The sequence below is a fragment of the Coturnix japonica genome, chromosome 2 (assembly GCF_001577835.2).
Source record: "Coturnix japonica isolate 7356 chromosome 2, Coturnix japonica 2.1, whole genome shotgun sequence".
NCBI lineage: Eukaryota > Metazoa > Chordata > Aves > Galliformes > Phasianidae > Coturnix > Coturnix japonica.
This window is the reverse complement of record NC_029517.1, coordinates 7,659,350-7,685,673: the sequence shown is the minus strand read 5'-3', so window position 1 is coordinate 7,685,673 and position 26,324 is coordinate 7,659,350. Positions and strand designations below refer to the sequence as shown.

The following is a 26,324-nucleotide window of genomic DNA, read 5'->3' as shown; positions in this document are numbered from 1 at the left end:
TCCTTTTCTGCTAAAGGTGCCTCAGAGAAGTCATAAGCATCTGCCAATTATATCACCTCACTGAAGTGATTATCCATATGGAAAAACAAATGCTGGTATTTTTAAAAGCTCTACATCTCAAAGAGACTGTGGGCTCCTTTTATTGTCGTCAGAGCTAGGTAGGAAAAAAAAAAAAAAAGTTATCTTAAAGTATCTATCACTTACCAAATAAACCATACCCTCAAAGACCCTGTTAGAACAGCTCCTAGTATGACTAGCTCAGTTATTTCTATCTATTTTTAGCTAAACTCTAAGATTCTTAATAGACTCAATTTAACAGATTCATAAAGCAAACGTGTTCCTGAGAAGGGCCCAGCCTACAGCAGACTACAAATGGACAGCTTTGCAAAAAAGGAATCATTGCCAATATTATTCTAGTGGTCAGGACAAGAAGCCTAAGGAGGACCTACAGTCTTGAAAATACATGCACAGCATGGTGGGTTGCAATTTCTATTTGATATATATGTATGTAGTATATTATAATGTTATTTACATACTAAGACATGTTAAGTAAAAGCCCTTCAATGTGTTAAGTCAGTAAGCCCAGCAAAACGTATAAGCGTTTTCCTGGAAGCCATGTGGTAAAGTGGCCTAACAGATTTCTGCTTATCAGCTGAACTACAGTGCATGATGTTGTTACAACCCTGTGCCACTCAACCACAAGGCATGACGCATTAGTTTAAACCATTATGTTCAGTTCGCTTTCTAATTCACAAGGAGCTCAAACGATGAAAGGTAAATTTGTCATAACTACACAGCCCGAAAATGAGAAAACAACAGAAAATTGTGGGAAAAATGTCTGTCACGATCATAGGAGTGAGTCTGCAATTCTATTTTTCTTGTCAGTTTCCTCCAGTCCAGAACAGAAGGAAAAGCATCAAGGTAACACCTACTCCATCAAAAGCACTGGCATACTTTCATGTATGTCTTCTCCCTAAAGTAGGTACAAGGTATGTGCAAGACAGAATCAACTTCAACCAATGTTACATAAAATTAAGTGGAATCAATACGATTTTAACTTAGTAGCCTCAAAGAAGTTACCGCTGCTGTGATAAACATGCACCTGTTTTGAAACTTAGAACTAGAGCATTTGAGAAAGGAAGAAAAACACACAGCTTTCCTGAAGTAATCTTCCTAAAAGACAGCGTTAATAGGCAGGTGTCAAAGAGTGACACCGAGTTTAATGGGCCTTCTAAAGGAATCTGTGTCTAGATGCTATACAAAAGACCTTTTAAGATCCAGCTCCTGTTGAATAAAAGAACAAAAGAATGCTATTAAGGGAACTGTCTGATTACACAGGAATTTTCATCACCTTGCCCTTATAAAATTCAATGCAGGTGAGATGAGTCACTGAAGCTCTGTGGTCCCATTACCACTATACTCAAGGGAAAAAAAAAGGCAGAAATTTTTTTTCCATGTGAAGACCATGCTAATAAAGTGCTTTTAAAAGCTGTTATAAAAAGACCCTAAAGGAAGCTGAATCAGACTAGCTGAGACTGGAGTTCCTTAAGTTCTGAGTACATGAAAACAAGTTTCATTAAGGAATAACACAGACTGCTTTGAATTAATTCTTTGAAATTAAGTTCTTCTGCAGAATTTGTAGCAGCTGACTACAAGGCAGATTACACCAAGCCAAAAAAAAAAAGGTGGTACTAATTAATAAAGACATTTTCATACGTAAATCCTACCCTTCCAAGAACTTGCAATTTGCCAGCCAAAAAGTACTGTCAGCAGTCACTGTTTTCAGGTTTACCACTGCCTTGCTGCTGGTATGCACTCCATATCAGACATCAATCAGTGACATGGAAAACTTGTGTGAGAAATTAAAAGGAATGCTAGGGAAGCAATGGATAATAGGGAAGCAATATGCCTTTGTCTGTAGACACCTTGCAAAAGCTTCAGAATGGACAAGTCTCTCATATATGACACAGCATAAATAAAAGTAATTTCTACTTCAACACCTTAAATTTATAAACTGCTTCAGCTTTGTTTTAAGATGGTTTTTCTTGGAAGAAGATACTGCTGCCTGCTTACCAATGAGAACCTACTTGGAAACTGCCCTCAGGAAAGATTTTGTGCTTCTCAATGGAGCAAACTTAGTTGTATTGAGCTTTTATATGCAATACATTTCTGGAGGAATATGCAAGCTAAGCTTTGTTACTTGCTATATTATGGGTAAAACCAGTTTTCAAGATGCCCCTAAGATTTACACAGATGTATCAATTAACGGAAGACAACTCTGGCTCCTGGAAGTATAAGCAGCAGACCAAGTTGATACAAGTTGAATCCTGCCTGCAAAAGTGAGGAAGAGTAACTTGGAATTTAACAACTTGCAGCATGGAAGCACAGTATGATCAAATTCACTGGAAATTTAAGATGCTAACAAACGAGTAAATAAGACAAAGGAAGAAGAACAAACAGAAGATGACACATAATAAACTGCTAACAGAGAAACGCTCCTAATACGCTGCTCTTGTTAGAGAAATAGACATACTGGGGTTTTCACTTGTGACCTTTAAATTGAAAGTTTATTTGGCAATTTAAAGACAAGTAATTAAATTAAATCGTGCAAACATATATTAGATCAATCAGTGCAAATTACAGATTCAGCGGTGCATTAGGACTGTATTCAATGCAATCAAAACATTATCAGTTACTCTCACTGCTATTAATGCTTATGCTCATAAGTGAAATGTGTTGTAAAATCAGACAGAATAGGCTGGATAGAGGCTATCTTAGACTTGTAGAATGAATAAGCATTCCTTAATTAGCCCATCAGGTTAAGTGCAAGTCTTAATGGGCCTTTCCTAAAGTCTAGCATGACATCTTTCTCCAAACATGGCCAAGAAGAAAGTTCCATTAGCAATATTAATACAAGCTTAGTTGATCATTTTCATTCAATTAACTTCTTTCAATTAAATAGATAGCTTGACAAAAGCAGTGATAAAAGACCTGAAGGGACAGCTGATGACTCGAACTGAACATTAGTGTGCGAGAGGTCACCAGTATTAAACGGACTGTAAATCTACCATTCAATTTGGAAAATGCATTTCTTCTGCTCCCACTTCTTTAATGAGCAATTTTAGCTGACTAGATATGTTTGCTGCAGAATTTTCGTGACAAGTCAAGCACTCCATTTTTCAGCAACAGTTAAATTAGGTTTTTTCCCTGCCAACATTTTCAGCTTCTTTTATGTCTTAGAATGCCATGGATAAAACTAACAGAAATATATTGGTAGATAGCCAGAAATGATGTACATTAAGTTTAGATTTGTTAAGCCAAATTCACCATCTCAGTAGTATTTCAGCAAGCCCAAAAGGAGTACCAACATCACGTCCTGGTAAAACACCAACAAACCAGTGGTGAAGCCTAGTAGCAATTTAATGAAGCCTCCAATACTGAAGTACCCAAGTCACCACATGATCCCATTAGAACTGCATGCCCACGTCATGCTGTAATCACATACTAAGCATCCTGCTGAGCAGGATTTCAAGTCAAAATGTCTATTCTATGCAGTACCTATGTTTTCTTTGAAAGTTAAACAAAGACTTGTGAAAAATACAGTTATCGGAATTTTATTACTTAAAGTTCAGCATCTAGTCCAAAAATCAATCTTTTTGAGTCCATATTCCTGAAAAGTGCTAAAAAAAAAAAAAAACCTAGCAAAAATAAAACGCATCCAGTCTCATTTATTCAGCCTAAGTCTGAAAATGTTATTTTAAGCTACTCAGAAAACTGACATGACTTACCTTGAATAACTGAATCCACCTTTTTTGTTCAGTCTGTATACACTGCTGCATCTCTGTATTTTTTGCTACTCCAACACTTCTAAATGCTGCAATATATTCCTCGCGAACCTCTGGTTTTGTTTCTGGATAAGCCAACTTTATGATTCCTAAGCACGCATCTCGAAGGCAGCGTGATAATATTACAAGCTCTTCTAGTGTAAAAGGCATCATTGATGATTGTCTTTGACCTACAACTAAAAAAAACAGAAGTTGAAGTTTCTTTCAATGTTTTCTTTTTTGCTATTAAAAAAGCACTGATTTCATTGGAACCTTAGTATTCACACACAATCTGCTATCAATCAAAAACATCACGCAAAAAGAGAATATCTTTATAAAAAGCAATGACCTCATAATTGTTTACAGACACAATTACAGTATTATCTTATTTTCTCCAGCAACTATGTTAAAAGTTTGAATTAGTCAATAGATTCAGTCCAGATCTTCATTCTCTTCACCAGTTCACTGCAAATTACCATGATTAAAAACTTGCATAATAGACCCTGTAAAACTATGGTTCCCATGGTGCAGACCATCTTTTTTTTCACCCCCCCCAAATGCAATCATCATGAAAGAACCACATGACAGCTGATTGCTCAAGGGACCAGCAGCAATTCAACCCAGCAAAACCTTCCCCACAGATGTCAGCAAATCATTGCCCAGGGAATCCTCAAGCTGTAAATTGCAGACGCTGAGCAGTTCTCAGCCAATTGATATGGCAGCAGGACATTTGTTCTAGAATTGTCATATTAGAAGCATGTAGTGAATTTCCATTCTTTTAAGAAAAGTAGAAGGTGGTTAATATTCCTGTTTCTTAACAAAGGATTGCCCAGAAGCAACTGAATTGCATGGATTTAGTCCTCAAAGTCTGACAGTTCAACATTTTAAGTAGCCTTACACAAACCTGTTTTGTAAAGCACTGTTATCAAGTATGCTTCAAACTCTCACCTTCTATAGGATCGCCGAAGAATTCATTATCGTGAATAGAAATAAGCGAATGACTAAACAAAGAACTAAATAGGTAGAAGAGAGGGATAATTCGACTAGAGTCTTCTAAAGACATTGGAGAACCTCTTGAAATTACTTGAAGAAGTGGCACCATAGACCTGAAAACACAATATTCAAAATTAAGACATTGTTAATTAAACACATGAAAAAATACATTAACTTAAGCATTCCAGTAAAAATATTAAATAGCATATATATATATATATATATATATATGTATATGTGTGTATATATATATATATATATATATAGTATTCTTAAAAAAAAAAAACAAAACTCAGATTCAGAGATAGAGTAATACATACCCTGTAATCATTCGTGTAGTCATTGAAGATATCAAATACCAAAGATGCCTCAGGAATCTGGCATTAAAGGCTAAACTGTAAAGAAGCCTGTAAGAGGAAGTTCAAATAAATCATGTCTGCCAGTACAGCATATTTACAAAACACAATGCTTCGTACAGAACTTTACTGTCAAGCATTCCTCAAACATAAACAATTCAGGTGTGCTTTTTCAAGATGGGGTTTTTATTCCAATCATATCTTGTAAAAGCTCCAAAGTTTTAGAAGAAGCACATAAATCCTTGCATCTAATACACTTCCATTAACTCAGCAACAACCATGTGATACAGACCCAAATTTGCAGTATACCACAAAATTAAACAAGCATTAAATAAATACAACTTGTTATTTTTCTGAGAATGTTTAGAATTTAATGTAATGAATCACATTAACTCATAGAGAGGTCACTTCTGTGATTCATCTGACACTAATAAAGAAAGAATTTTTTTCACCGCAAGTAGATTCTAATGCCTTAAAATTGATACCAGTAGCAACAGTAGTTATACTCATGGAAAAATAAGAATGCCCACGAATCAGCTACATACAGGACTGACTTTACAATGTCAATACAGACATGATTTGAGTTGATAAACTTTCTATAGAAGTGAAAAATAAAGAGCATCTTGATACTAAAAGTAGCCTACTCCTTTCCTCCACAGGAAAAAAAAGACTGGGAACAAACAAATCGCATATTCTAGAAGTAAAAAGAACCAAATCTGGACTTGACTGACTAAGCTATCATTTGACTGATATTGAAGAACTATACTCAGCTAGCTACTCTCCAAGGTATCCCAACCACTATCAGGCTAAAGACGGAAACATAGACATTCTTAGACATTGTCTCTTAGACATCGACAGTCTCAGAGCATTGAAATTTCTCATAACCAAATATACACACAGGAGGTAGGAAGCTGGGAAATGCAGCAGGGAAAACAGACAAGAAGGGCTGTCTGAGAAGCTAGTATTTATTACAGAGCACGTGGATAAATTAAAATTTGCCAGAAGGTAAAAGGAGGCACACATTTAATCAAGGAAAAAAAAAAGTAAAATATTCAGTAAACACTTCAGAACATTTGAAAAGCTTCTAAGCAACAATTCATTTCAAGACAGGAAAACAAAATCCCTAGCATACCCACACACAAATACTGCGCAATATCATATGCCACTGGGTCCTAGCTTACTGGCTGCTTAAGCTCCATGGGCTTTTTTATTGCTGCCTTCTCTACAGCACAGCCTCTCTCATGCCCCCAGCCTCTTTTTCAGGCTCTCACCTGCCATGCACCCAGCCAAGGGTGGGTGGACCCACAAAGGGCCTGCGAGTCTGGCACAGAACAGGAGCACAAAGAAGGAGAAATGAAAGACAAGGAAGAAAGTTTGCAAGGCATTTTTTGCTGATGTAACATCCCCTTTGTTAGAAGAAGTGCAGATTTTAAATCCTTGTAATATATGCAATATTATAAAAGGAATTGGAAGCCACACATCATGAAAGTTCTGTGATGATGAACACTACTGAACTTGAGTCACAGAATCACAGAATGACCCGGGTTGGAAGGGACCTCAAGGATCATGTAGTTCCAACCCCCCTGCCTGGCAGGGCCACCAAACATACACATTTACTACATCAGGTTGCCCAGGGCCCCGTCCAACCTGGCCTTGAACACCTCCAAGGACGGGGCATCCACAACCTCTCTGGGCAGCCTGTTCCAGGGCCTAACCACTCTCCTAGTGAAGCACTTCCCCCTAACATCCAACCTAAATCTTCCCTCTTTTAACTTAAAACCATTTCCCCGTGTCCTGCTATTGTCAGCCCTTTCCAAGAGTTTACTCCCCTCCTGGGAGTAAGTTCCCTTCAGGTATTGAAAGGCTGCAATGAGGTCACCCCGCAACCTTCTCTTCTCCAGGCTGAACAAACCCAACTCCCTCAGCCTGTCCTCATAGGGGAGGTGCTCCAGCCCCCTGATCATCTTCCTGTCCCTCCTCTGGACCCTTTCCAAAATCTCCATGTCTTTTTTGTACTGAGGGCTCCACACCTGGACACAGTACAACAGATGGGGCCTCACCAGAGCCGAGTAGAGAGGGACAATCACCTCCCTATCCCTGCTGACCACCCCTCTCCTGATGGAGCCCAGGATCCCATTTGCTTTCCAGACTGCCAGAGCGCACTGCTGGCTCATGTTGAGTCTTTCGTCCATCAGGACCCCCAGGTCCTTCTCTGCCGAGCTGCTCTCAAGGACTACTCCTCCCAGCCTGTACAGGTGCCTGGGGTAAGTCAAACTACTGGAGCTAAAGTTAGTTAAATGTACGCTTTAACTGTAAAATTATCCTCTATTCCAAGTATGCAGATTTTTTCTTATTATTATTATTAAATTAACCTGAATTTGATAGGTGCTAATTTTATTTTCTTCTAGATTCACATTAGGACAATTGGGTAGAAGTTACAGAATATGTAAGGAAGAGGTTTTTATATCAAGATAATTCAGAAATATAGGGATATATATTTTAATGTTTAAATATCTGAACGAGAGCTCAGACATCTTGGTTGCTAAGATGAGAAACCTCTTTACTGACCTTCAGTTTTCAGCCTCCTATGGAAAGAAAAAGTAATTTGGCACCGTGCCATGAAGTCTCAGAGGGCTTCCAAGTACAAACTTGTTAATTTGACAATCATCCCTGGAAATTATCTAATAGGTTTAGCAGAAATGAACAAACATTATGGACACTGAACCCGTAATAATGGAATTCATTTTTTCATTCTAGCAACATTCAGCAATAATTAAGGGAAAAAAGGACAAACCTTAAGAGCTTATTATAATAACCTTTGTCTCGGTTTTACCCATTTTTATTCTGTATTGGCAATCCAGGCAGCCAAGTGTAGCGGCTGCCACATTTTATGGCCCAATTCCAGAAACATTGGATGTATTCAACTTTTGTGATTCCCTTTCCTGAAAATCAAGTTAAATACACCATATACGGTAGGTAGAAGATGTTATCATACAGCTTATTTTGTCAATATAAAATACTTACTAAATACAAAACAGAAAAACTCTTCAATTCTAACACTCTCACAGTTACCAGAAAATAAATACAAAAGTACAAACTAAATATATAAGACCGAGTTCATCAGTCTGTTAAAAGGAAGTATTACTGATTGCTGAAGGAACGCCAGCAGGTACCACCCCCCACCTTTCCTGCTCTTAAGCACAAAGCTTTGCATTCAAAGTCAAAGGTATTGATATGAAAATGAACAATAAAAAGACAAGATGCCCCTGTGAGGAGTCACATCCTTGCAAAGGCTGGAGAAATCAGCTGTGCTTAGAAAAAAATCAAGTAGTTTTTAAATAGTTTCAATATTTTTTTACTTCAAAATAAGAAAACCTGGGGAAAAAAAAAAGAAAAAAAGCCTAAAATGTTACAATTTAAAGAGTTTGAATATGTAGAATTTAAATAGGTTAAAATCTACTTCACTTCACTGACTTCAGTCAGATCAGAAGTAAATGCATATGTGCTACACATCAGCATTTCCAAATAAAAATATGTGAGACTGACACAACATAAAGTAGCAATGGAAGAGAAACTGCAGAAAATTAGAGATGATTTAGTGGGAAATATTGGTGATGGGTGGACTGGATGATCTTAGAGATCTTTTCCAACCTTGGTGATCCTACAGTTTACACAACTGGAAGGTAAAGCACCTTTAGTCTGCAAAGTCTGTAGATGAGTTAAAGTTCATATAAAGCTTGACTGTTCAAACAGACTCAAAACCACACACGATCACTTGAGATGGAAAAGATTAGGAAACATTTCTCTTTTACACTAACTCAGGAATTCACTTTCAATAATTTGTAGTATTTAAAGAACAAATGAAGCAGCTAAAGCTTAAATTCTGACTTTTTTTACCCCCTCCCATCTTCTTTTACTGAATTTCTTGAGAAATCTTACTGTCTATTACCAATTCTCTATTATGAGATCATTGAATGTGGTTTTATATAATGGATTCACTAATAGATTTTTCTCGTAAGCTTTAATACTCAGATTTATCACTATAGTTTGGGAGAATAACCATTTTTCAACTAACAAAAAGGATGAGCCTCCTCTCAAGCAGCAAAATGAAGACTGTCAGCTCAGGTTATGACAGAGTTAATTCACTCCACGACTTTCTGTGAAATATCTGTTTTACACATGCTAAATTAAATTACCCGCTCCCCATAGTACTAACATAATGGCCATTTACTTAGAACCTTGTTTCTCTCTGTAGGCATCTAATTGTTCACATGGGCCACATGATTTATGTCTACTTGCCAGAAAGGTATTTTTGGGCACCTCTGGTTTTAAAAAAAAAAAGCGTCGAATTCCTCCTGCGCAATGGGACAGATTAAATGACCCATTAAGCTTAATTTAGCTGAGGCACCACTACGAGTTAATTAGTTAAAGGCAAGATTTTCAGTCTAGGCCATAAATTGGGCCCAGTTTCCCACTGAGACCATTTAAGTTAATGAAGAGAATACAACAGGACGAGAGGAGCTCATGCGTCTGATAAAGGTCACTGCAGCAGGGCAGGGGGGCTGGCACTGCACAGCTGCAAGGTGGCACAGCAAAGGGAAAGCAGCAAAGCAATCTTGCCATGCACTTCATCACTCTAAGTTGCTTGATGCTTCTATCTCTTTGTACTGGGCAAAAAAAAATAAAGAAGATGAAGCTTAAAAACTGTCAAAGCTTCATATACAATCATTCTGGTTTCAGAAAATAACAAGAATGTCCCCTAATCAAGTGCCGTAACAGCCTTACATACAGCCCAAGCATCTTCATTCAGCACATACATGGGCACAGACTGCTCCTATTACACCCTAAGTCAGTTTTCCAGTTAATTCTCACCCACAGGGTAAGATCAGCAGTGTTATGTAAATAAAACAGCATCAATGTACGTAACAGTTCAACCAAGCCAGCAATTACCCTGGGCCACCAACCAGACCGCTGACAACTACTGATGTAGTGGTACATCAGTAGCGGTACTGACGGTGCCAATGGCTCGTTGATACTAAACTGTACTGATAGAACTGGTTTATGGTATTAATTAATAAATTAAAATAATAAATTATCTCCCTAAATATTTTACAGAATTAGAATCTGTTAGTGAAGTATAGCTTCAATGGACAGAAGTCTTGCAAATCTCTTCATAACGGCAATGAGGGCTATACTGACTTGTGGGGATTTTTGTGTTGTGGGCCTTCATTTTTAATTGAATTTGCTCACATCTTTACAGAATACAGTCAAAATTTAATGTAGCTAATACAATATACAATACAATATATATATATTTCCTTAGAATGTATATATAGAGAGAATATATATAAATATATATATAAATATATATATAAATATATATATAAATATATGGATTATATATAGATATATAGACATATAGATATATCTAAGGATGTAGATGTTCTCTGATAAACCTGAATGAGTAGAATATTAAGGATGGGGAGGAAAATAAAGAAAGTACTGGCAGTCCAACTCAAAATCCACCACTGTCTCACAGTATCAGAATGGAAACTGAAAGGCTTTTTCCTACTGGTCTGAAGGACACTACACTTAGGGTTACCATTATATCCAAATGCAAAGAAACTACAAAGCTCATGCAGCGACAGTAACATTCTTAGCAGTGCGTATCACCACCATCAGTCACATCACCCAAGTATATCAAGGGGCCACGAGCAGAAAAAACTTCTTATTTAGTATTTCACTTTACAGATTTGCAACATTCATACTTGCTAATCATCATTTTTTTGTTAGAATTGAAAATACTGCTAAATAAGCAAGGTCTTTCTATCAGGCTCTTTTACCTTTTAAAGCCTTTGACCCACTGCGTCTTCAAAAAGAGAAGAAAAATTTAATGTATTCTAAGAGCTTAAAAATTTCCAGTCACTGTAAATAAATTACTTTTGCTTGACTAAACTATCCAAACTATTTCTACATGGTCTAAGTAGATAGTAGCATTTTATAGTAAATATCGACTCACGTTAAATTTAACTTCAAAAAGATTAAGCGTCTTGCAAAATACTCATTGAATTTGATAAAATAATTTAGGCAACTAAAAAAAAAACATGCAAAACCAACATTGAAATTAATAAAGAAAATACGTTATTTTTAAACTGCAGATTGTTTATTAACTTTCAAGCAAGCATCAAATATTCCTTGAAAAATACTCTGAAAAAGAACAGTTAGAATATCTGCTTGGAAAATTAGGCCAGGTCTGAACAGGACAAAATATATTGTATATATATTGTATATGTATATGTTGTGTGTGTGTGTGTATATATATAGTGTATATATATATATATATATATAAATACACACACACACACAGAACTATGCTTGGTAAACCCAACATCACAACTGACTTAGGAGTCAGAACTAGTTAACATGGACTTTAGTTTATCAAATGCTTGTATGCAATAATTTTGATTGTGAAAATAATTCAACAAGCATTACCCATTAAAAACACTGTATCTTCTAAAATTGGCAAATTCAGCTACTTTGGAGCTATTCAAGAGCTGTAATGGAAAGCAATCCCCATATTAGAAGATGTTGACTAGAGACTTCATAGCTTCTGAGTTTACGTTAACTACCTTGATATCACAGACCGCAAAGACCTAATATGGCTTTTCAGAGGAAATAGATGCTATACTCATATAATTAAATTTGTGTAGGATTTCTTCATTCATTAAGCATCCTTTCCACAGTTCACCAGAAAACCTCAAGTCAAAGCAATGATGCATTTAACCTCAGTAATTACTATCCAAGGCAATGTACTAGTTTCAACAATAACGGGGGAATAGTAATTCATTCAACTGCTGCTATGATCTTCAGGTCTCACATCCTGTTCTAATGCAATTAGTCTACAAAGGACTAATTACCGTAATCGAGCAATCACAGCTTCACTGACATCTTACTTCCTCCAACAGCTATAAACACCACTGAGCTTAGATAGCACCAAATTAGTTTTCTGTATCATTGTTTACAATGCAGTTTGAATTGATTATGTTTACAGCATTCCCTAAATACTTAGTTTATTGCTAGCACTTATTCACATCCTACTTGCGCCGCAATTGCCTTAATACTTACAGATTTTTTACTGATGATAAAATGGTAAAAATCACACAAAAACGAAGTTGGCCACTGACACCTGTTTTACACTGTTTTTTTCTGATCACAAACACCATCCCACAGTCCCTCAACGCAGCGATGCAACTCACGAACAACATAGGCTCACACTTCAGGATTCACAGATTTGGCCATAAGGAATGGAATGAACATTCTTCTTTATTTCAGCTAATCATAAAAGACCTCAATAATAAAAAAAAATATCTAACCAGTCTATCCAGTTAAAGGAATTTAAAGGAATTTTAGATGTACTACCGTTCAATGTCACTGTTATTTATACTTGCCTGACTTTTGGCACCATCATTCGGTGTTGTACCATTAGCGTGTGGCAGATTGATGCCATCAAGGTAAAGACCTCTTCGCTAGCTGAATCTCTCCAAACCATATTCAGCAGAGTGTTTGTCTGCTGCTTTGTATCCAGTTTCTTTAGACACTCCTCAGTAATGTACTGAACTGATATTCTCCCGTCACCCTATAAACATACCAAAGAAAAAAAAAATCTTTGAATTACTTTTAATGATCAAGTATGTCCTTTCTAAAAAAATAAAAATAATAAAAAATATCAGAATTTCACTGGAACAAATATGTCCTGTATGATATTTACAGCATGAGCACATCTGTCTATACCAGGAGCATTCCTGAGAGTATCACACCTTAGAGTCAATTTAAATTGACAGGCAGGCAAGTGCTGGATCATGGCTATTGATCTTCTCACTTAAGTCAGTAGGAAAGATTCCCTTTAATGCTCTTCAACACTTGAATACAATAAGGTAAGACCATTTACAGGCATAAAATATGTAAATACTTACCTCTCCCCCAGCGAAATCTGTTAGCACTGGGTATGAAATCCAGAAACGGATGCCTCCTGTGCATTCTTTTAGAAATGACATTTTCACATTCATCACCCATGGACTAACAAACTTCAGGGTGCCTAACACATGTGCTCAAGCTAGAGTAAGAAGTACACAAAGAGGAATCCTTTTTGCTGGCACAGAAAAGAGCAGAGCTTAAAATACTTTTATTTATTTCCTCTTTCTTTCTCGTGCCCAAGAAAGCAGAAAACACTCTGGCCCACTGAAGGATAAAAGCTCCAATCCATGCCCTTTGTTGCTTTTTTCTTTTAATATAGGCATGCTTAGAAATAGAGTTAAAAAATGGCAACCACTTTGTACTTTGGACAATATATTATTTACTGGGTAAAAAAGGCAGTTTATCTACACTATACTGATAAAGATTTTTGATTAATAGTAATACACTCCATCTAAAAACCCCAGTTCAGTGTGGGAGACAAAAATCACTCACACAGGTGTTTAGACTCCCCCAACTCCTCTTTGTTTTGCTTTAACAAACACTAAATTTGGTGTACCCTCACACACTGCACAAGAGAAGATTGCACAGTGCATTAGTTCTCCGAGTAGTAGTATATATTTTGAGAGATTATATAAAAACCATTAAGAAACCACGGAATTTACATCTCTGCAGACACTCTTGTTCAAAACCTTGGTCTGAGTGTTAGGAGGTTAAAGTTAGCATGGATTCATTTTGTTAGTCAAAGTTTTACAACATGCTTAAACTCCAGTGAAAAGTCATTTTCATGTTACTCTCTATATATAATTGCAGAAACTAAGTGTTTCACCTTGAAGACTTTGAAGGTAATGTATATATTTAAAAACTGAGCTGATTCAACAGGGTAAAGACTATACTATACTTGAATGTGTTTTTCCATGAGGAAAAATAAATACAACTTTGGAAGACCAAATCAGCATGTTTCATTACATCCTAGTGGCACCATGACCTTAAAGAATGAGGAGAGTACCAGTCTCTGTAAAATTAAAGAAGTACGGCTTCATTTTTGTTAAGGAAGAAAGCTCTGTTGTTCAAGAAGTGTAACTTCTGGACTATGCTATTCTACTAAAAGCTTTATTTGTGTTGAATTTTTTTTTATTTTTTTTTTTTACTTTTTTTTAAACAATCAGTTCTATTTGGTTGCAATGAGCAGCCACCGACTCATAAGATGCCAACATGGCCCTTGCTATGAGTATCTAAAAAAATACTGGACTTACAGTGAACATGGTTTTGCCTGTATTTGCCAATACTGTAAATCAAACTGATTCAAAGAAATTCTATAATGCTTACAGGTGTAGTTGTCATTTTACTGATCTCTTCATCCTCATCTTCAGAATCACTGTTTGCATCTTGACAATCTGTACCAGCACTAGATACAGGCAGCTGAGAGAGAAAAGCCTGGAGTACTCTCAAGTACACAAGCAGTCCTTCTTCTGAAAGGGATCCTATACCAAATACATTGAAATAAAAGATCTTTAGTTAGGCAGTTCTTCACTGTATTTTACTGGAAATATCTAAAAAAATCCCCACCACATTATGCCAAACCCTCCCAAATAAATGCTTTCTTCCTAAAAGAGGAAAAGTGTCTAAAAAACATAGATCTCTAATACTGCTAGCAACAAACTAGGTTATGGAAACACGTGAAATACTAATACAAATATGAAAAATTAATGAACTGGTTGTAACTTTCTCACCCAAATATGTTTCTCCAACTGTTAACACGAAGTAAAAAAGCCATGGAGCTCGATCACATTTTCTTGAACATCCATTTTCTGCTAATAATAGTGCATTCAGAAAGAATTCATAAGGGAAAACGGTCTGCACATCAGCCAGCGCTGGAATGATGAAATGGAATATCTGATCTGTGAAAGGTGCTGCCACAAACTCCTCTGTGAAGGCTGCAAAAATCTGTTGTCTAAAAAGAAGATTAAAAAAAACATCCTGATGGAAAATACAGGTGACATTTCCTACAAGTACGTTCATAGAACGAGAGTTCCAGTTTTGCAAGTTTGAACACGTTAACCAAAAAGACAGCAAAGTGACACTTCAATTCTGTGCCAGTAATCTGAATTCCTCAGATTTTTTTTCAAAAATACAGTACTTACACACTGTCTTTTCCCTGCTTATCTTAATGGTAACATTACCCTTTACACTTAAAGTCAACTCATGGAAAACTATTCTGAAGTTAAATGTTTTAATCGTGAAATAAAAAATAAACTAAAAAATCCTGATTGGGTTATTTTCACTTTTAACTGTAACAGAAAAAACTGACACATGTATCAGAGCCAGTTCCATCATTTTTTTGTCTTTCCACATACCTGACTCACTATCCTTGCAGCTATGACTCACTTTTTTTCCCTTTCATAAACCTGTCACAATTCTTAAATGCAGAATTGTTTTCATCTGCCTCTGGCTACATCTTTATACTCAACTAAGTTTTTCCACACACACCCGTGCTCCCTCATAAATCATTACTATTGCATACAAATTGAACAGCACTGAAAACAATAAACTCTGAAGCTCTGACAATAATAAGTACAAGCATCTAATATTGTTTTTATTTACCTTGCACCTTCAGGACAGGAGCTGTATGTAAAGTGCAATGGTTTCAGAACATTCTCCAGAAGTATTTTTGCAAGAGGGACTCGAGAAACATCAGAATACTCAATACTTGATGGAAGCTTACTATTAATTAACAAATAAAGCGACCTGTAGTGGCCTGCAAATAAGTAAAATCATTATGTAAATACAGTGTTACAGTATTACTTTTCTTCTTTCTTTTATAAAACAACACATACTTACTTAACAATTATAACCTTAAAAAAACTCTGTAATTCAATATAAGAAGCTTTATCTATATTATATATTAATATATATTACCACTACAGTCATATTCACATAACCAACAACAGATATCAGCTTTATCTTTGGAAATAATCACTTTATAAATTCAGAGATAAATAACTGCATTCAGAGTCAGTCTGACTTTCAAAGACCAACCAATCCTGCTGATTAAGTGAGCAATTTGATATATGATTTCAGACAATGACCTATGAAAAGTTTTCCTCTTTTTGACAGCTTGCTTTTTGTTCTTTCAGAAATTTTCTCCCTCTACACAGAAACATGAGGGTATCTTACACATTCTGCTAACAAGGCTCCTCGGTCTCAAGTTTACAAATACCTTAATTTAGCAGACTGAAGAATACAATTACTGTTCCAAAACAGGAACCTCTCAGACAGTAATAAAATGTATTACCATTTGGAGCCACAAAGATGCATATAGAGGGTAATGTGTCTCACTGTCAGAATCTATTTCTGCCTCACTACAATACAAATGGAATCACATGATTTCATTCTTCCTAATCCAACTTCCTCTTACTCAATGAAATCCTAAATTAAGACAAGTTCCACTACTACAGGAACCACTGTAAATGCATAAATAGCACTTTATCTCTCATTGAGAGACTGTGTCTGGGACACTTTGTCACAGTAACCCTAACTGAGATATAATGTAACAAAAGGAAAATGCTACGAGGAATGACGAGACTCACCTGGAGAATAAACTGTATTTCAAAGCAAGTAATAAAAGCTGAATAAGGCCTCTTTACAACTTAACCCTCATACATTAGGAGGCTCTACACTTGTTGTGCATGCATGCTTCTTTTTGTTTTAATCATTATTAGAAAGCTGATTTACATATATATATATATATTTAATTTTATTTCATTTATTTATTTAACTAAAATTTATAGTTTAACATCCTGGTAAACCTTGATATATCAGAGTGAATATTACACTAAAAGAAGAAATATATTTAAGCGATTTTGAAGTCATTAATTATGAGGTACACAATGAGATAAACACAAGTATTTCCACAGTCTTAATTATGCTTAGTCAAGGAAATTAAAAGTGCTACAGAAGAATTCACTTTTTCCCTAGAGAAACTTCAAAGTGTGGAATCTGCACACATCCTTATAGCCTAAGAGAGGTTTGTTCTACTGAATGTACTCTAAAACTCACGAGTACAGAATTATTGTAAAGATTAACCAATTGGAAGGTGCTAGTCTACATTTTATAGCCACAAAGCTGGATCCAGGGTCTTTTTTCATACCATTTCTGGCATTTTTCCCCAGCTACCAGTCGTTGTAAACTCAAGTGGCATCATAAAAGCAAATTATTTTTTTCACACATCCTCAGAGCAACAACATTTCTTCAAGACAACACGAATTTTGGCGATAACTACACAACTCATTAACTTTCAGTATGTTTGCACAGGTGTAACTGATTGCAGCTCAGCAAACAGTTTTACAGATGATGCCACGAAGCAAATAAAGGTTAGGTCACAATCTCTTTGCTCAGATGTCTTTTTCTAGTGCTAGTAAGAAAAAAATAATACCAACTTACAACAGTAATGATCAATAGCAGTTACAGAGAACTATATCCATCTACTCTCAAACCCTGTAGTAAAAGTCTGTATATATAACTTAGGATAATACTAAATTTATGAACAGAATATCTGAAGAATTTAAATAGCAATTTCTCAAACAGTGATCTCATTACAAGCAAAATATCCGTTTCATGCATGGGTTAGTGTATGTAGCACTTAATCTGTGTCTGTAGTAATTGAAAAACATGTTGAAACAATACAGCCTTCAGGTATTGTGCATTTTGTTGAGCTCTTGAGTGTTGTTGAGAACTTCCAGTTCTTAGCTACTCACCTTTTTGAATCATGTAGTGCAAAATTTGTTCAATTAGTGATGTTACATAGCTGACATCTTGTAAAACAGGTAAATACGTATTCTCTGATGAAAATACCTCAAGCATTCTCATAGGAAGTGCAACATTCAGACTGTCATCATTGCAGTTTTGCAATAGCCTACAGACGATACAAAAGAAAAGTAATTCACCCCGAGATTCCTCTTACTTCATCACAAACACTGTTTTAGTTAAATATATGATGTTCCCCAGAACATCCTTGACTACAGACTTACTTAAGACATAAAATACACCCATCCCCAACCTTTTAGCAAATCGCTTATGAAACAACTAGGAGCAACGACTGAAACTGTGACAATTCAGAGCCCATTCCGAATTAAAACTATTTGTTACAATGAGACACATACAGGCAGAGTTGCCCTGACAGTGCCCTTTCTTTCACAGCCATCCAGTAAGACAGGATATCAGCAGCAAAAGTGACTATGATAACTCAACTCAGGCAATTCACTAAACAGATTAAAGATACTTTGACAAGAACTTCTGGGCAGACACAGCTGCTATCAAGCAACATTTGGTTTATTAAAAGTAATGTCAAAAGCTACAACTTGTCACAAAGCTGAGCTTACAAAAGATTAATGCTCCTCACCCTCTTGTTTTCTGGGCTTCTGCACCAAATTGTAAGTAGATCACAAAACAATCCATACAGCATAGCAAGATTCAGTGATTTGAATGCACTCATTTACAAAAAGAAAATCTTGGACATTAAAAGGAAACAAGATTTCTCTAAGGCTCTAAGAGAGTGTTGTTAAAAAGTATCATTTCTGAATAAACTGTATCATTTCCGAAATCAGCTTTTAGCTGACAGTTACTCCAGCAGTTACATAGATGTACATTGGTTCCCTGAAATGAATGTAAAAAGGTCTCTACAAATAATGAATCAACTGTTGAAGACAGTAAAATAACTGCTTAACATGCCTGAAGTCCAAAGCAAAAGGAAGGACATTTTCAACATCAGTCTTAAAACAGAACACCCAAAGCACATCCTTGGAAAAACAGTCAAACTCCTCAGATACTTTTTGATCACTATCAGTTCAAGAAAACCTTCTGGTTCCAACAAAGACTTGTAATGACTTTGCTACATGCAAACGCTTAAGGATAGACTTAAGTCTGTCCTTAGGGATTATGTTTCTTTAGCACATATTGCATATGAACTTAAAAGTCAACGGAATTGAGAGCATTTCATTTTTCTCAAGCATGAAAAAATGTCATTTATCATAGCCTATATTTGTAGTGATCATAAAAAGTTCTTTCCATTTGCTGCACAAAGAAACAAGCAAGTGCGCAATGCAATTTCTGAACGTGTTTTAGGCAACAGCGTATAGAAAAAAGAACTTACCTGCAACACAGCCCCAACAGTCTTTTGATTTGGAATAAGCAAGTAAGTCTGTCTGGACCATCCAATTGCTTAACAAACTGAGAACTCTGTTTAATTAAATTCTGACACAACCATATCTGGAAAACATACACACAATTTTACTATTTATTACAATATCTCAGTTCTGTTATTTCAAGCACATGAAGAGCAGCTGTATGTAACAAAGGTTCAATATCCATTTTTTTATAAATACAGCTCTTGCATAAAATTGATTTTATAATGTATGTAACATCTCCTTTGGAGAACTTAAACATAAAATAAGACAATCATACCAGTTAAAGAAAAAAATGTTTATTGAACTACACAAAATATGACTATTAACTTCCAATATTAACAGAAATACACTTACAAATAGCTGTTATAACAAATTCGTTAATAAAAATATCTTAAGAATTCCCAGAGAGTTAGCAGGAAATTACTTAAAAATATTTCTTATTATGTTTTTTAATAAATTATTGTGAACCACACACAAAGGATTTTTCATCATTCAATCTAATTTTAAGTTATTTCATCTAAACAAAAGAGTGCAGGTCAGCAAAATGAATTTCTTGAAGTCATCAAATCCATTTCTGCATCCCTTCCCAAGCCTTCCGAGTGAAATAACAGATCAAACTATTTACACCACTCACCAAACGCTTAGAATCCTCATTCTGTCTATAGAAAAAAAGTAACTGACGAACTAAAAGAGTCAAATTAGCTCCATTAGCAGTAGAAAAGGTTCCTCCAGTTTGGGCCAAATTAGCACAGCGATCAAATTCACTTCTCTGGATAGAGTACTTCAAACAAAGGAAAATACACATTAGTGTTTTGATAATTGTTATGATTTTACATAAGAATGTGGCACTTTTATAATCTCATTTGTTTCCCATCCCAACTAGTAGCAAAATTATCACACCAAACATTTTCAGCTAGTTTACTCAATCAATGTTAGCAAATGTAAACAGGCAGAACTCTTTCCCAGAACAATCAAGCCGAACAGCTTAAAAAGAATATCCTTCTGCCTCAGATGACTACATTAGTTACACATACCAAGGAAGTTTTGCTGATGTGTGAAAGCTGCAAGTATGTAAGTGTCCAGTCAAAAAAAAATACATCATCCCACTCAAGTCAGCTGTCATGAAAGTGCTTTGCTGAATAAGCATTAACCCGCTAAAGAACCGAGTCTCAGCAGATGTCAATAGAGAATAAGAACTTACACTTCATCAGCACACCAAATACATAAAAATTACTTCCCCCTCACCCCAAAAAAAGAAAACTGATTTTCCAGCATAGACTGCTTTACCTGTTTCTCAACAAACAAGTACTTACCTGACGTTTTCTGTCTCTGTAACCCCTTACAAATGATTGGATTATTATTGCATTTTTCAGCCTTCGTCTTTCTTCCTGTAAAACAAAGGAGAAATAAATAAAAAGAAACATAGTGGAACCAGCTCTAATTTCTACAATTTTATCTGATAAATTTGCATTCAAAAGGACATTTCTTTAGCTCAAATTAAGCACTATCATTAAGGAAAAAGTATCTGATGTTCGGCATCCAATACACACAAGCTCCAAGTGTGCAATTACCACCAGCTTATAGCAAAAGAATTCTTAATACTCAGTGAGTACATAATAGCACAGAAATCAACACAAACACATTTACACTTTATTTGACAGCCCTAAAGCTACAACGCTGAAGAACTCAAACTCAGTGATGTTAATCCTCTTTCTGCACAGATCAGCTGACATTGAAGACTCACATCCTTTTCCATTCAAGTGATAAATCTGTACTTAGAACCCAGCACAGTTTAGATTAGCAAGTGGAGGCAACAACAACTAGAGAATAAAAACAAAACTCACAATGTTTATTTGGACAGAATAAATAAAAATGAAGGCAATGCTTCAAACCTAAAAGCTCTACAGGGAAACTATAGGAAAAAAATAATCCTGCTCTGCTTTAAACAAGACAAAGAAAGTGAGTCGGAGTCCTTTTATGAAGCCTTCATCACCAACTAGAATGAGCAGTTATAACCATCCCTGTAAGACAGCTCACTTTCTGGGTAACTGAAAACCTGCTTGCTTCACGTAATATAGAGAAAGAAATCAGCACATTCCCTGACAACACCCCCAACACATCTGATCACAGGAATAACCCTGGGAAGTGGCTACCGTAAACCCCTTTCCAACAACATCCACACAGCTTCTTAGGAGACGAAAGAAGGAAGAAAATATTTAAACAACTCCTCTGAATAAACCTGTCCTTGAAATCCTCTGATTAATTCCCAAGCCTGAGCCAAAATGAAAGCTTTCTATTCCAAAAAATATTGCAGAGAATAAAGATACTCAACAGCAGAAGTACGAAGTATGGGAACAAGAAGGAGAGCTCCAATTAGAGACCTGCATACTCTCTTCATAATCATAATATAATGCTCCACTTAAAAGTGGATATCTCCTCTTTCTCTCTAGATATTGTTTTTACCCTAGTGCACGTAGCAGTCAATTAGTGACCCATAATTGCGAAGGTTTTAAGTCTAAGGTCACTGCTAAGGTTCAGCTACAGGCATTTTTTAAAGACATAACTGGTCTTAGTCTCAGAGGAGTCATCCTTCAAAAACAATAATACTAATCACTCCTATCCAAGAGCAGCCCATTCATGTTGTGAAGAACTGATGCACATCACACGAGATCACGTGTCTGTCAGTGCATACATATAGAAATATGACACTGCATCAACTCTGAGCTACTTGATGCAACTATTATATTCATAAATATGCAACTGAATGGGTTGATAATTGGCAAAATGCTTTTGAAGTACAAGCGAATTTTTGCCTATGTTGATAAGAACTCCAGTGGTTGCAAATCTGATTACAAACAATGTTCTTAAGTAACCAGTGAAATCCTAGCAATTTCATAGCTAGTTTAGAGAGGAAAAGGGAAAAAAAAGGAGTAACTATCCAAAGAAAGGGATGAGCCGCCATAAAACTGTATGTAATCCAGCAAGGCTCAAACATATTCAAAGGGGCAAATAGCTGTTTGATTAGCATGAAAACTTCAGGAACACTTTTAAAGCCATCTCTCAAGACCTTTTTTTTATCCTCCTCCTATCAGCAGACAAAAGAATGTCCACATTAATACACTCACTCACACTATACTACTAACTGGATCTTCATTTTGGCACATAGCACAGCATTACAAAACAGCTCAAGCCGGAAGGAACATATTCACTACAACACTGTGCTTCAGAACTCAACTTTTTCCTTCCTATGTGTATTTCCCCTTTTCTGCTTTGTTCCAGCTCAAATGCCTGAAAGGCAGTAACGCACATCACACATTATTAGTAAGATTCCCTGAAAACTCATACATCAGCCTCACAACTGCTTCTCTCTTTCTTAATTATCAGCTGATTCCCAACAGCTTTACCACACATTCAGGTATCATAGTTTCAACTGCACCTTTCAGAACTGAGACTCAAACTGGGCAGAGGTTTACTGCAGGTCATTCTGAAAGCCGCAGCAGAAACAGGAGTAGAAAATGGTTTGCCAAGATCAATCCACAAAATAAACAAATGGAAGAATTTACTGACCAAATGCCTCTATTTTCTCAACACAGACTAGATCAAATGAGCATCAAAATAAAAGGAAAAATTCCTTTTGCACCCAGTGCATACTTAATTATCTTCTTTTGAAACGAAAATCACTTCTGGGAAGGACCATAAAAGCAGTCGCTTTTGTTGCTTCCAGTATACTGGAAGATATTGCACAAGATTTGCCAACTGAAAGCAAGCATTCCTGAACTAAGCAGATGTGCAACACTGGACTGCAAAGGTTACTGCATCAAAGACAAATCCTGCATGCATGGAAATGCTTGTAGTCCACTTTACCTCTCGTTTTCGCCTTTCTTCTTGAGTGCGATGCAGGAGCGAAGCCTTTTCCTCCTAAACAGCACAAAGATACAAGGTTATTTTCCTTCAAACAAAAGATTTTGAATCCTTCACAATATTTCATCAAAGCTTTTTATTTTTTTTTTTGGGGGGGGGTGGGGGGGGGGGGGGAATTGTTCGTAGTGTCATACACACAACACTCAACAAGAGTTAAGTACTAATAATTTCCTGCACTTAAAAGCACACCTAACACAGCCCTCCCAGAAGAACAATGACAATGCCTGTGTAAAAACCACAAGAATAGGCAAACAATAGCAAAACCCACCGGCCTACATTCAGATTTGTGTTCTCGGCATCCCAAGGTAACCAAGGTAAACAGAATTCATTAATAAAAGAGGAAGTGGAAACATAATAGGGTCCCAATTCTACCTGGTACTTCAAATGTTTGCTGAGCACTTTCCTGACTGGACATGTGAGCTATTGGCCCAGGTGTGCACTGCAAGCTGTGGCACCTGAAAGCAATCACCTACTGCTACAAAGCTCCATTACCTTGGCTAACCTGCAAGAAGGATTAAACCATGGAACCTTCCTAAATCCAGTTCAGAGCAGACAACAGATTTGAGGACTTTCCTTTTTCACTGCTCTTATACACATTTTTCTTTCTATGGCTTTTCTAAGCCAGGGCAGTTAGGGAATAAAATACAGTCAACCTGAAAATGTCCTGCATCTAAATATTGAAACATAAACCTGAAGATGGCAGACAAACATTTTAATATTGAATCACTCCTGAAACAACTTGCTGCAATATAGAAATATTGCATATTTCTATATGTCTATATGTCTACAGGAAGAAACAAAAACTGATGGCAGAATTCTTCTTCCCTAATGTTTCTGAAGGTAGAGAGGAAGCAAGAGCTTCGTGATTCTCCCGGTTTCATTAGGACCAAAAATACCTGAGCACAGAGCACCACGGGCAATGAAAAGCAAAGCACTGATGCAAAAAAAATAAGGAACTGAGAACTGGTTTTGTGTTTCAGATCATCCACTGGAGCAAGCCCAAAGGAAGAAATCCCACAATAAGGTTAACCAGCTTTTCCTCTAAAGACAGTACTTTACAGCCAAAGACACCACTAAATGCAGCTATTGCCCTCTAAATACAAGGGTTTATTCCACTTGTTAAACACAATAAGAGGAAATCACAACAAAGCCCATACCTAAAACGACATATCTCAACTCAAGCAACAGGCAGGGGTTTGTGTCTGTCTTGGAAGCGTGAAGTGAAAGAACTAATAGAAGATACATTGATAATGTAATAAATGGAGAAATAACCAACAGGTAACCTAAAATTTCAATACTTTTCTTTTTAAATATACATTAATTCTTTTCCAGCTGCTGGTCAGAGGGACAGCTGTATGTGGGCACTCAGTGCATCTCCAGCTCTGCATTGGGGTCTCCCTGAAGAGAGCTCTTCTCAAGTCAATACACTTTGACTACAAACACAAGTACTTTCTTTGACTATTATTGAAGGCATACATCACCTTCTTAAACTAAACGTAACAGATGCACTGTCCCAAGCCAAAGGATTAGATATACAGGTAAGTACTGCCCAACTGAAGAAAAAATATCCTGTTCTTGTTCACATGATACACAAACAGATGAGAAACAGGAATGGAATCTAATATACGGCCTATAGCTGTATTCAAATTAAACACAAGAAATGCATTTTAAATAATTATATCTCCTTCAGAGTTATTCAGCACAGTTTCAATATATCACCTGTTCAGAAATTAAGAAATAACACTATGAAAATGCAAAAGAAAAGAAACTCGCAGTGGGAAGGAGATGACCAAAATTATCTTTGCCTATGGAGGTCATTGTAAAACACTCGCTTCTTATAGCCAGATACAGTATAGATGCCTCTCAAATACCCTTCCTCCCCTATAATTTTGGGGTTTTTTTTCCCAAATATTCCCAGTATTTATCAAGTCCTTCAAAACTGAACATCACTTGACAATCATCTTGCTTAAGGCATCTTAACTCCACATTGGACAATATAAAATCTAACTTTATGAGGTGTAAATGAGAAACAGAGCAATTATTTTCACGTAGCGTTTAAACGTTGAGTACATTAAGAAGAAAACAACAATGCTAACAACTGAAATATTAATCGTTGTGATTTCTTTGTAAAAATAGAGGAGCTTATTCCCCTTTTAAGTTGAAAACGCTGTTCTATTCAGCACCAAAATAGTCTACGCTAAATACACACCTGTATAAGAGCAGAAATGTGTTTCAAGTGTGAGACAACAGCCTGTACCTGACAGCAGCAATTCCATCACCACTCCCAGCTAACTACAACCTGTAGCTTCTTTTCAAGTGAGGAGGATGTTAAATGTCACCCACAATGACCTCATATGCACTAACTACCTAATTCCCCATACACACTTTACCTGGAAGTTGGAGGGGAAATATACAGGAACGTGATGTCAGTAACAGAAATAAACAGAACTTGGTAAGCAACAGTTCCTTGCTTATAAAAACAAGAGCATTAAAAGAAACAAAGGGGACTTTGTAAAGCTGTTTGTAAAGCTGTCTCATTTTGTAATTTAAAATTACTCTATTTTTAAAAGTCTTGGGATTTGTAAAAGCACTTCTCCATATGTTTTAGATTATACATTTGGCTTCATAACATCTTAACCATTTTTTCCCCTGTTGAAGACTTACAAGAAGTCGTTAATAGAGCTCATCACTTATATGATGAATGTAGAGCTACATTCTGTGATTCTGCGGGTTAACTCAATTTGAAGTACAACCCAAAACAGCTCTTCAAGTGTCCCCCTTTATTCCTGCCCAGCACACCACAGGATTTTCCCATACCGATCCCAAATAACAGCATGCATTTTGGGGCCTACATAACTTAGGAAATACTTAAGAAGTTGTACCAGTTATAATTAAAACTACATAGGAAAATAACTTCTGAGGAGCCTCATGAAGCAGGGAATTGCGTTTTAATGGTGACAATAAAGACCCCTAACATTAGTCACAGAATCACAAAATGACCCGGGTTGGAAGGGACCTCAAGGATCATGTAGTTCCAACCCCCTGCCTGGCAGGGCCACCAAACATACACCTTT

General features: G+C 36.3%; 1 protein-coding gene across 1 annotated transcript in view; it reads right to left on the bottom strand.

The window, feature by feature from the left end:
* Window positions 1-26,324, bottom strand: part of UBE3C (ubiquitin protein ligase E3C) — a 60,446-nt gene that overhangs the window by 28,557 nt on the left and 5,565 nt on the right. The window contains exons 2-13 of the mRNA XM_015852830.2: window positions 23,194-23,247; window positions 20,643-20,717; window positions 19,964-20,110; window positions 19,296-19,411; window positions 17,902-18,059; window positions 15,749-15,902; window positions 14,878-15,098; window positions 14,474-14,628; window positions 12,622-12,809; window positions 5,138-5,224; window positions 4,773-4,930; window positions 3,789-4,021 (exon numbers count right to left, since the gene is read on the bottom strand). Coding sequence (XP_015708316.1) covers window positions 3,789-4,021; window positions 4,773-4,930; window positions 5,138-5,224; window positions 12,622-12,809; window positions 14,474-14,628; window positions 14,878-15,098; window positions 15,749-15,902; window positions 17,902-18,059; window positions 19,296-19,411; window positions 19,964-20,110; window positions 20,643-20,717; window positions 23,194-23,247 — 1,746 coding nt within the window. The remainder of the gene's footprint in view (window positions 1-3,788; window positions 4,022-4,772; window positions 4,931-5,137; window positions 5,225-12,621; window positions 12,810-14,473; window positions 14,629-14,877; window positions 15,099-15,748; window positions 15,903-17,901; window positions 18,060-19,295; window positions 19,412-19,963; window positions 20,111-20,642; window positions 20,718-23,193; window positions 23,248-26,324) is intronic.